A 13,102-nucleotide genomic window follows, 5' to 3' on the forward strand; every position below is an offset into this window, starting at 1 on the left:
GCCGCCCAGCCCGCTTGGCTAATCCGATCCGGGTTTTCTCATAACAAGCGATAATGACACATCTGAAGAAGTAAAACGAAGAGTACTGATAGCGAACAAGTTTCATTTTGGACTAAATAAGCAGCTAAAAAGAACATAAATTTGAGCCAAAATGGATGTGTGTTAAGATCAAATGATAATTACTCACCCAGATGAAGTAGACCAAAACTGAGATGGTGGTATGGTGTGGACGAGCAAGCGAGGAGGATCGGGGCAGCAATGTATTAACGGTTGGCGTTGAACAGAAACGACTTACGAATTAGACTGGGAAAGGTCGAGGGTTTACTGGAGCTGTAGCACTACTGATGATTATGATGATGACAACATGATAATAGCCGCAAGATACAAAAAAGCAGAAATTAGGGGAAAAATAAATGAAGAAAATTACGAACTACATTATTAAACAATTTATATTTCAAAAAGTAAAGAGATTAAAGTATCTAGAGGTAAGAATAGGCAGCTTAAACGACAGGATTTCAGAGATAACTGGAGTAAACAGTAAAAGGGGGCACAGAGCATATTATTTTTTTAATTTAATGCGGATGCTCACTATTCGTTAAATGTTATCCTTGTTAAAAAAAATTGATGAATTTTTTACCAAGTAACAAAAATAAAATTTGTTTAATTTATTAATGTTAAAAAGTGTTAACTAATACATATATTTAAAAATCCATATAACCTGTTATTAACACTCTGAAATCCTCCAGTACCAAGTGCACAAGAATCTTGTTGCAGACATTCATCGATTGTTTCGTACTCCGAACAGGAACTCCATCTCTTGATTTTATTGATATTTCCACAAGTCTGGTTAGGCTCATGGATAAGTCTTACTTCAATTTGATCAGATTCCCGTTTATTGTTGTTGGTCCAGGATATATTAAGGCTAAAAGGAAAGATATTTTTAACTTTATTATTTCTTGTATGGAATAAAAACAAACTTTCCTTTACAAAGTATTAAACGAATATCATTAAGCGAAACGATAGAAATTATACGACAAACAATGTTTTCTACTTTTTATTCTCTACCTGAAACATGTCAGAAAAACTTAATACAACTACCTATTAGTCCAGTCGTCTGAGAGTTGATCCATAAAAATCATACGACCAAGCTGAATTTTGCAAAGAATATTAGTTTTGGAATTCCAAAAAGATGCAAAAAAGTTTACCACTTTTACCCCCAGGCATCTTCCTAAAACCCTCCTCGCAGGGGATTCAAAACGCAAAAAAATCGATTTATTAAGAATATGTACACCGTAGAAAAAATGTTTTAAATAAAAAATATAGCTGAGATAATTTTAAATAAAAATTTTTTTAAGCATTTTTTGAGTAGAATGAACCGTTCTCTTAGAAACAATGTTTAAAGCGACCATGTCAGTTACGCGCGCGAACTCAATGTTCAATAAAATTTGTATCAGCTGGAAGGTAAAAATTAAGCCAAAATTGAAGTTTATAACATGTTTATAGACGTTTTAATTTCCACTTCGGAAATCTTTTTTCCGATTTCCGAAGTGGAAATTGAAACGTCAATAAACTTATTTTAAACTTCAATTGTAGCTTATTCTCATTAAAATAGTAATTACTTTAAGATTCCACAAGAAAATAGCTTTAGAACTCTTATTACTTGTGCGAAGTACTCCAGCTTTTCCTTCTTGGTGCTTTGTATAAACTCAGTAGTCTTGCTGTGACGTTCTAGTATTGTGGAGTTTGGAATCTTCTTGTTCCAAGAAACTTTTAAAATTATTCTATAGCACCATAATTCGAAACCTCATGGAAATTAAAATCACTTGTATTTACAGTACAGAACTCAACACCACAAAATAATACCGAGAACACGTAGCAGAATAGTAGGGCATCTCTTTTACATAATACCTTGGGTATCCTTCTAAAAGTGTTTTTGGCCTGCTTCATTTTATATTGTTGTTTACTTATTACAGTAAAGTATTTTGGTTTTCTGTATGATCAGATCCAGACCTGCCTCTCTACAGCTATTAACGAGACTTTTTAGTAATGTTTGCAGATCTTTTTTAGTAGAAGCTAGGAGTACTGTGCCGTCCGTGATATCAAACCATCTACTAAAACCGATATTTTTTATTCCAATACAAATTTGCAATAATGCGAATATCTATGCCATCCAAGACAATGTTTTTTAAAACTTTGACCAATATAAAGCGATTAACACCTTCAGATGCGATAGATCACATCTTTGAGTAAGTTAGTTCATCCCAAACAAGCCTTTCTCGTTCCAAACCCACTACCGAATCCAAAATGTGTGCCGCTTCCTGTGGGTATTCGTCGCGTTTATTATAGATACGACCATGTATTACCTCCAGAACAATTTTCAATAAATGGCTTAACAAAATAATGGTTCTATAATTACCACAGGGTGTTGCTGTTCTCTTCTTAGGTAGAGCTATAAACAGTGAATTAAACCAACTATTACGTAGGTGTCCGCTAGTATCAATAATATTGAAAAACGAAATTATAGCCTTTATTGCTGCAAACTACATTTTGTAAATTTATTGACACTGCTAATTCAGCATTTATAAGATTTTGTAATAACTTTACCTATTACTTAAGAACAACTGCTCTAAAAATTTGTAATTTACCTTAAGAACTGTGTTGTTATATTTTTCAATTTGAGAAAATCATGGACGAATACGATCCCTTCGCTTTTTGTTATATTAAATATTTCTTTAAACTTGGACATTTCATCAAGTACAAAATCACTGTAGTTCCCATTCAAATCTTTCGGTTGAACTACTCGCGCGTATGGTGCAGCTGTCCTATAAAACAAGACATTAAATATGCATTAAATAATAAATAAGAACAAATTACAAGATGTAGGTAGGTACTAAAGTAGCCTTATTTTTTTTTAGTCACTATAAAAGGATTTATTTAAGTGAATTGCTAGACATAAAAACGATGAACTTAGGTTCGATGGAGACATAATGGAACTATTTGGTAAACAAACAAAAACAGGTAGAATCAATATCGTACATCATGGCTGATCTTATAGCAGTTTCGAAGAATTTTCCTATTATTTTCATCACCATCTACTTCTTAATCTAGTTAATAATCTAACCGCACATTAACATGGAATTTATTTCTCTACTACAGCTATCCTTACACTAGTTGTTACTCCCTCATACAATCCTCACATACAGTCACCTCCTGTTTTTTAGTGGATGAAAAGAATAGCAAGAAATGTAAAAACAATAAATGCTTATCTAAATTATTATTAAATTTAAAATGTTTCAACGCGCTACCCACAAGTTGCTTATCTTTAAATTGTGTTTTGTAGGACTTAGGTAATCCACTTAGACGAAACTGACTATTCAATTAATGACTGAACTACTTTCTCGGTAATAATTTCTAGAATAAGTGCAAAATTCTTCAACCAAAAGCACGTCGCGGACCTCACCGTCTCTATCACGAAAGCTGAAGCCAACAATTCTCCATCGTACTACCTGCTTAAACCTCTCAAGCTTACTTATTAAGCATGACCTTTATATTTCAGATATTTTGATTAATGCAGTTGCCGTGGATAACAGCGCTAACTTGTTAAAGTCTAATAAAAATAAAAAAAAAGAAATTTAGTTTCTCCTAAACTTTTAATTTACAATTATTCTCAATGTATGTTTACATTTTTATACTTTTTGAAAGTAGTCTGTCACTGGTTTCTGCTTCTTTGGTTATTGTGCTCTAAATATTCTAGAATTTAATTTACTTAAGACAAGGCTGCTTAACCAGGTAAAAATTTATCCCATGCATATTGACTTTCCTCTACGTTTTTTTCTCAGTAATTTCTTAGGATACTTTCATTCGTTAGATGCTCAAATCCCATGTCGACAAAAGTAAAGTAATTTTTGTTCTTTAGCACATGTGGTTCATATTCATGTGGATGTTATTGGTTGTTGTCAATCAACAGCATTGCTTTTGTGTCAAATTGTTTGCTTGTTTACAAACATTGTTTTTTTTTAATAAATGTTTTTTTATTTCTGGTACAACTCTTAAAATGTTTTAATCCAGCCAACCTTTTCTTTGGTTGAAGTAGTTAACAGATAGTTTTTCTGTCCTAGTGCCCTTAAAAGATCTAGATTTTATTGCCTTATAAATCACCATCAACTTTAGTTTGTGACCTTTTGTGGCGTTGCTGCAGGCATCGCGGTAATCGTTATTATTTCTTTGCTGTATTTTCAAAAGCTGACGTCCGAGTTGGACGACATGTTTAGATGAACCGCGATTGGTGTGCGTTATAAATTTGTTCGTATCTTAGAATACTTAAAGAAATAAACTCTTCTAACTCACTTTAAAATTACCCACCTTCAAGTTGGTCACGTCTGAGCTTCTCTCCTTGAAGTCGTATCTCCTTCTACCATGACGTTGACTAAAGCAAGTCAACCATTTAGATAATGCATCAAATCTCCTTTTAAATCCAACGCGTAAAAAAACTGTTTGACATCTGCAGCTATAATACTTAGGTGTAACCATATTACAAACTAGGTCTATTCATTTTACCAATGTCGTCTCCAATTCTACATAAGACCAGGTTTTCATTGTTTTTCTTTTCTTTGTAGCAGATCTGCTATCTGACATTGACGCAACAAAACAGAACTTTTTTTTTAAAACGTCTCGCACTGTCGATTGTCCAGTCATGAATACTGTAATGAGTACAAGTAACACCGTTTTTAAATTAGTGTTCTATGATACGGAGACGGAGAGAGAAAAGTAATGGAACCACATAAAAATCCAGCATAACAGAAACTGCAGAACAAATAATAAAAGAAAGAAAATAAAAAATCAAAAGAGTGGTTTGATGAAGAATGTCACAGAAAAAATGAACTTAAAAACCTCGCAAGAAACAAATGGCTAGAGAATGGTAGTTAGGAACAAATGCAACATTACTGAACAGAAAAACAAGAAGCTACGAAATTCTACAGAAGAAAGAAAGAAACAATCAAAAAAAAGATGCAGAAGGTAAATGAATAACAGATAATAGAGATGCAGAGGAAGACACATACATCTATGTAGAAGTCATAGAAGTAGTAAAAAAACTAAAAACAAACAAAACTCAAGATTGAGATGAATTTAAAAACGTGCTAATAATAGACTGAGATGATTTAGACACATAAAAACAAGAGGAGAAGGTGAACTTATTAGAAAGATAACGAACTGGAATCATGTAATAGGTACACCAAGAAGAAGATCAAAAATAAGATGGGAAGACCAACTGCTATCATGCATCATGCATCATTCTCCACAGTGCCAGAAAAGTGTTTATTTTTAAATATAAAATTTTACCAAAAGTATTTTTGTTTTAACAAAAAATTTAACAAAAAACCAAGTGTACCACAAAAATTTCATTTTTAAAGAAACTAAAAAACAGAATTTAATGGAAGACATTTTTCGTATACGTCAATTACATAATGCACATAATAAATCAATGTTGGGGAAATGCGACAACAGGCTCAACAGTAAATCTTTCGAATGACACGGTGAGGAACAACATTCATTATCAAACGGCAACAGGGATTTACCTGTCTCTCTGTCATCGTTAATTGGATAAAATATGTTAATATATAGATCATTTTGAATTAGTACAAATAGTATTGTTAACACTAATAACCTTTTCAAATAATTTAAAATAACTACAACACAATTTAGTTAAAATTTTAAGAAACAGTACTTTTGCATTACATTTAACACTTTTTGTTAAACACCAAATGGTGTCTGTTAAATGTAATAAGTAAATCTGTTGTTATCAAATCAGAATTTAAAGGAATTCAGTCGAATTTGTAATAAATATTTATGGAATTTCGAGTTATATTCTAAAATGCAATTAGTCGGAATTGATTTTTTAATTCACTGTTAATATAAAGTAGTTACCTGAATATTTTTGTTATACTAGGATACAGTTTTAATTTAGTTAGTGATTCCGGAGTGTCTCTGAAAACCAGGTGAATGGGAAACTCTGCCTGCAATGTAAAATAAAATTTTATTTAGTTTTTAAATTATGTAGATATTAATCTTAGCCTTCACGTGCGACTATAAAGCTATGATGAATTTTGTCAAAGATGAATCAATGACTTTTTAAATTGAAAATTTTACTGTTTATCACTAGATTCAAACAACCTAACCTAGCGCCCGTGGCGAAGCATCAATTTTTTTCCACTGATATTTTCCATAAATAATTTCCGCTAAACACAAACCGGGCAGCTGTAGCTGCTACAGCTTAACATCCTTACAAAATTACTATTTGTCAGACATACTCCTTCCAAACTAATGTTTAACTAGTTTCGATCTTTAAGATTTGACTTTTCAGCTGTCTACATCTTTTACTTTTGCAGGTAACTTTAATGTACATAATACTATGTGGGACTCTAAAAAAAGGGTAGGCGTCTTATAATTGGGTAAGCCTATCCAAAATTCACGAATCCGATATTTCTCTACGTCCCATTGTAAGTGCATAAAACTGCCCTACACAACCATTGGCTAAGTACTTGGCCAAGACTTTTCATTTTATCAAACTTCTTAAACAATACTTTATCTCACCGTCAGACATTCTAGTAAGTTTTGATATCGTTTCACTCTTTACAAACATTCCTTTAGACGAAACTCTAAACATTCTGAAAACTAAATACAGTATCCAGCAAGACCACCTATCTGTCAGTAAACATTGTATGTCCAACAATTATTTCATCTTCCAAAATCAATTTTACAGAAAAATAAATAGTGCCCCAATGAACTAATCACTATCTCCAGTAATTGTCAATAGCTTTATGGAATACTTCGAGACCTGAGCACTATCCACATCAATGCTCAAACCCACATATTGGCTACAATATGTTGACGACACATTCGTCATTTGGCCCCATGGCTGGAATGCTTTGTGGTCTTTTCAAACCAACCTGAATGGTATACATCCTAGTATCCAGTTCACGATAAAGGTGAAAACTGATTCATACCTACCATTTCTTGACGTTTTTATTAAAAAAAATCAATCCCAACGTTTTCAGCATTCTGTTTATCGAAAACCCACCTATACCAATCGTTACTTGCATGCCAACTATAATCATCCAACTTCACAAATTAATGCAGTCATTAATACCCTCGTCCTCAGATTAATACGCCTTTGCAATTAAGCAAGTAGATGCGCTAAGCTCTCTAGTTTAAATCAAGCCCATGTTCAAAACGGTTACCGCAAAAATCCCATCAATAAAAGCATCTACAGCAATCTTCCACTTAATCTCTATCTAAAAACTCAGACCCTAATCATACGAAAGCTTTTCTTTTTTACATTAAAGGTGTCATTAACAAAATCGACAAAATTCTTAAATCAAGAGGAAAAAAGACAATATTTATTCCCCAACAAAAACTTTCATCTCTTGTCCGATCAATCAAAGACAACATTCCAAATAAACAACACGAAGTTTACGAAATTCCTTGCGCAGAGTGCTCCTGAATCCTATATAGGCTAAACAAATCGTAGAATCCAAAATATAATTTATGACCACTCCACTTCTGTTCGCAATTCCAATTTAATTATATATATATATATATATATATATATATATATATATATATATATATATATATATATATATATATATATATATATATATATATATATATATAAGCGGGGATCCTACAGCTTCTGCCGCTTCCCGCATTTCGATCGCCATCTTTTTCTATCTCTCCAGGTGTCTTCATCAATAGCTCTATCTTTCATGGTTTCCATAACACCTTGTATCCAAGACTTGGCTGGTCTCCCTCGTTTCCTTCTATTACTTGGATTGTATTCCATAGCTCTTTTTGGCCATCTGTTGTCGTCCATCCTCTGTACGTGTCCATACCATATTAACTGTCTAGTTTCTATTCTTTCAGAAGTTGTATGTACTCTATCTGTTTTTCTTCTAATTTCAGAATTAGGTATACGTTCTACTCTTGATATAAGGCAAGCTCGTCTTAGGTAGTCCATTTCAACCGTGTCAACTTTTTTCTTTCCTTTTACTGTCATTTGCCAACATTCTGCTCCATATGTAAGAATGGGCTCTACAATTACTTTGTAGATAGTCATTTTAGTTCTCATAGTAGCTGTGTTGGACCAAAGTATCGAATTCAGAATTTGAACACTCTTCCTGCCTTGTTGCACTCTATAGTCTATATCTCGTTCCGTTGTTCCTTTACTACAGATAATACTTCCCAAATATTTGTATTCGTAGCACCTTTTCATTTGTCTAATTTCCAAATCCGGGTCTTCGTCGGATTCGACTACAGAGACATTCGAACAATAGCGAGTCTCTATTGGGGCCAAACAGCTAAAGTGAAAGTAGGATCTACATTGACCAATAAAATTGAGATCAAGAAAGGTGTACGACAGGGCTGTATCTTGTCTCCTATTATCTTTAATATATACTCAGAAGAAGTATTTAAGACAGCGCTGGAGGAAAGCACAGAAGGCATAAAGATAAATGGAGAAATAATTAATAACATAAGGTATGCTGATGACACTGTGATTCTAGCAAGTAGCATGGAGGAACTGAGTTGCCTAATGAGTAAGATACAAAAAACAAGTGCACAATACGGACTCAGACTAAATATCACAAAAACCAAATGGATGTTAGTAAGCAAAACCCAACAACCACCACAGCAACTGATATTAGACAATGAAAGAATTGAACACGTGGATTCGTACATCTACTTGGGAACAACAGTTAACTCAAATTGGGATCAAGCAAAGGAAATACGTATAAGAGTAGAAAAGGCAAGAGCATCGTTCACTAGCATGAAGCAAATTTTCACCTCTAAAAGCCTCACCCTACCTCTCAAAATTCGACTTCTGAAATGTTATGTATTCCCGGTTTTGTTATATGGAATGGAGGCGTGGACAATGACCGCAACAATGATGAAAAAAGTAGAGGCCTTCGAAATGTGGGCTTACCGACGTATATTACGTATATCCTGGACTGAGCACGTGACCAACGAAGAGGTACTACGCCGGATAGGTAAAGAGAGAGAGGTAGGAATAAGTATAAAGAAAAGAAAGTTGGAATACTTGGGTCACGTTATGAGACATAATAAATATAGAGTACTACAACTGATCATTCAAGGGAAAATAGACAGCAGAAGGGGTCCAGGGAGGAGAAGACACTCGTGGCTCCAAAACTTGCGGCAATGGTTCGGATTGTCATCTGCTGAACTATTCAGATCTGCCGTAAACAAAGTCAGAATAGCCATGTTGATTGCCAACGTTCGGAACGGACAAGGCACATGAAGAAGAAGAAGGGTCTTCGTCTTCAATGCCTATTCGCATATATTCTGTTTTAGACATATTCATACTCATCCCCCATTTTTCGTATTCATCTTTGAGCTTTCTAAGCATATAATCTGCATCTTCTTCACAGCTTGCAATTAGTACTTGATCATCTGCAAAGAACAGCGTTGTCAGATAATGGTTGTTAAGCTTCAACCCCATTCCCGCACATTTTTGTCTCCACTGGTGCAGTGCTTCTTGGATATATATTTTGAATAGGGTGGGGGAAAGACAACATCCTTGTCTCAAGCCTTTCGTTACTGTAAATACCCTTGAGAAAGTATTTCCTGTTTTTACAGTGCTTTGAGGACATTTATAGATGTTCAGTATTGCTTTTAGATATGTTTTACTAAGGTCCGTTTTCGTCAAGACACTAAATAAGAGTTTTAAAGGAACTGTATCATAAGCCTTCTCCAGATCTATAAATACCAGATGCGTAGGGAGGTTTCGAGCTGTTCGTTTTTCAATTACTTGTTGAAGGGTAAATGTGTTGTCCACGCACGATCTTCCTGCTCTGAAGCCGCTTTGTTCTTCAATTTCTTTATACTCCTCTTCTATTCTTATTTTCAATATACGACCATATAACCTTCCCAGCGAGCTAGTTACGCTAATGCCTCTATAATTTTCGCATTCTTTTCTGTCTCCCTTTTTATAAATGGGGCTAATGTGGGCCAAATTCCAATCGTCTGGAATCGTTTGGCCTTCAATTAAGCATTTATTAAAAATATTCACTATGCTTTCCAAAAGAGCATCTGGTCCATGTTTCACCAACTCGATGGGAATGTCTCCAGGCCCGGGTGCTTTTCCATTTTTCATTTGTTTCAATTCTTTTTTCAGTTCCTCTTTGTTTATCTTATGCACCTCTGAGTTTTCTGTCATTGAGATATGGTTAGGTCTTTCCATAAATTCGTGCCTACTTTCTGTTAATAGCGTTTCGTAATATTTTTCCCACTTTTTATTTTGAATCAGGTTTATATTTCCCTCATCTTTTCTTTCTTTTCTAATACTTTTTATGAATTTCCAAGCTTGTGTCACTTTGGTTCCTCCTAAGCATCGGTCCATTTCTTCGCATTTCTCTTCCCACATTTCGTTTTTTCTTTTAGTGACTTCCTTCTTTGCTTCCCTGTTGAGTCTGCTGTAAACTCTGCGGTCTTCTGAGTCTTTCGTGGATAGCCATTTAATTATAGCTCTAGGTCAATACCATCTGTATACTTTTCAAACCATTTAGCTTCTATCCGCTTCAATAAACCAAGAATTATCCTAAAAGCCATAGAAATTGAAAAAATAGCCAAATTGTCCAAATTCTACTATCAGAAATATTCGCGCCAACGCAACCCCGTGGCAATCCTTGCGCCAATCTCCACGCTAACCCCTACGCCAACCTCCACCCAAACTACTTCACTATCTACGGTACAAATGAACCGTTTTGTATTCCCAGTGGCAGTAAGGCATTTGTTAATGATCAGTGTACTAGTGTCTCGGAACTCGGGAGACTGAGAACTCAGCAGTTCTAAATAAGACATCAAAGAGGATGTCGAAAGCTCGGCGTAATAATAATCGACACGGTTCATGATTTAGCTTTAATAGCTATTATCTTTTATTCTTGTCTTTTCTTTCTCCCCAATTCTACTTTAGTTTGTGTAACAAAGGAAATATCCAAAGAAGCACGTGCACATCTTTTCCGATTCTGAACAACGAGGTCCAGTTCATTGTGTGTGCCTCAAACATCTCTAACTATTTTTTAACTACATATATAAAAATAGGAAAACGACACGTTATTTCATATACTTAGTACCATATGTTCTAATCATATAGCTATAGCTGGGAAGGTTTTTGTACTATAAATAGTGTACAAAGTATTTCTATAGTATATTTAGTTTTAATGAAAATATATATGTACTTACCGCAGACTCAATGCTTTTGTTATTTAGTGAAGTATCATTAAGTATTAGCGTAAATGAATATATCGATGTTTTGAACAATATTTCTTGCTTGACTTCAAATTCTAAAAAAAAATTTATTTAATTAAATATCAAATTTTTGTTATTGCTTCATTTGCATTAAACATTCAATAAAATGTAACTAAATATTTCCAATTTTAAATCAATAAAAACTTCTCAATTTGTCTAAAAACTTGTAAAATTATCTGTCAGAATTTATAATCCATCACATCGGAACAACTTTATACCATTCGTTAAAGTTTATAATAGATCAAGAAGTGATAAATGAGCGCTTATACAAAAATATATCATCAATTGATCATAAAATGGCGCCAAAAGATTTAAAAAATAATGAACATTTATAATGCCAGATTTTTAAACTCTCCTTCACACACTGACTATGCATCCACAAAAATGCCCTATGACAAAAAATAAAAAAAGGTAATTTAAAAGTTGACAAAACATACATTCAATGATTGTAATTATACATAAATAAAAATAGGAGAAAAAACCTAATGGTCATTCTACGGTAAAAAAGGTATTTTCGACTTTTCCGCTATATAGTATTGTATATTTTTTTGTTTGTTTTATTCGGTGCCCTAACCATTTTGTTTCTTGTATTGCTGCTAGTTATATTTTTTATTTTCTGGACTCGTGAAATAGTAACGCCTGTGTTTATGGTTTATTCAATGTCAGGACGTTCCAGGTACCGAGTACGTAGTCCATATTTCTGGCCTTAAGTTGTCGAAAAAACCGATCTATCCGAGGCTTACTTAAAGGTTTCGTGGCTTTATACTTTTACGGTAACAGGTTACCGACCCATTACCCAGCCCCCAACCTAGAGGACCAGAATTTTCTGTCAGTTTTTATTTCCTTAGCCGATATGTTCCAGTATTTAGGCGCAAGAAACCAAGCTTACACCACGTTAATCTCTATTATTGATTATTAAATAACTTAAGAGTTTGTTTCCATTATGTTACATGTATTTACAACGCTTATGTCCAGCGAAATGGAACAACGCCACAATGATTTTACTTTATGAAAAAGGAGACAAAGCAAATTGTAAAAATTGTCGGCAAATTAGTCTCAAAGCCACTTCTACAAATTATTTAACAAAATAATGGTCACAGGGTGAAAAAACACCTGAAGACCTATCAAAGTAGAGAACAGGCAGGATTTCGAAAATGTTATGAAAACAACGACCATCTATAAAGCATGAAAACCGTAATAGAAAAAAAAAGTAAAATTTAACTGGTCTCTTGTTCTACGATTTAATAATTTGTATAAATCTTTTGTAGAAGTCAAATTAAGGAAAATTCCTCAGGCACCTCAAGACAGTTTTACAGAACTACTATATATCGCTTGTGCCTTCATTTATAATAACTCCTAATCATTTTTTTGCGAAAACAATAACTGAATAAAATATACTTTGAATAAATTGATTAAGCAGTGAGTGACTGCAACAAAATATGCTTGCGGTTTACTTGCTAGGCACGATGGTATTAAACATCCATTGTACCTGACGATTAAAATTTATTAGCCACCTACCCTTATATAATTTTCCAACATCCAACTCATTATAATCACATTCACTTGCAGAAATTAAAGTGAATACCTTCCTTTCAAGGACAAAACCTCACATTGTACGGGCATTAACTCCCTTTCTGTTGTCTCTTTCAATTTGGGAGTTGGTTTATGAATGAATGCGGAATACGATAGCCTTGACGTGGCTTCCAATGAATAAGACGCTTATCTGCAACGGCTTCTTCCCTTTCTCAAACGGTGACCTATATACCTTGTCTCTAAGGAA

General features: G+C 33.9%; 1 protein-coding gene across 1 annotated transcript in view; it reads right to left on the minus strand.

The window, feature by feature from the left end:
• Window positions 1-13,102, minus strand: part of Ret (protein kinase receptor Ret oncogene) — a 195,896-nt gene that overhangs the window by 24,586 nt on the left and 158,208 nt on the right. Inside the window, exons 6-9 of the mRNA XM_072532195.1 lie at window positions 11,257-11,357; window positions 5,926-6,014; window positions 2,646-2,822; window positions 719-922 (exon numbers count right to left, since the gene is read on the minus strand). Of these exons, the coding sequence (XP_072388296.1) occupies window positions 719-922; window positions 2,646-2,822; window positions 5,926-6,014; window positions 11,257-11,357 (571 nt within the window). The remainder of the gene's footprint in view (window positions 1-718; window positions 923-2,645; window positions 2,823-5,925; window positions 6,015-11,256; window positions 11,358-13,102) is intronic.

This window comes from Diabrotica undecimpunctata, chromosome 5 (assembly GCF_040954645.1).
Source record: "Diabrotica undecimpunctata isolate CICGRU chromosome 5, icDiaUnde3, whole genome shotgun sequence".
NCBI lineage: Eukaryota > Metazoa > Arthropoda > Insecta > Coleoptera > Chrysomelidae > Diabrotica > Diabrotica undecimpunctata.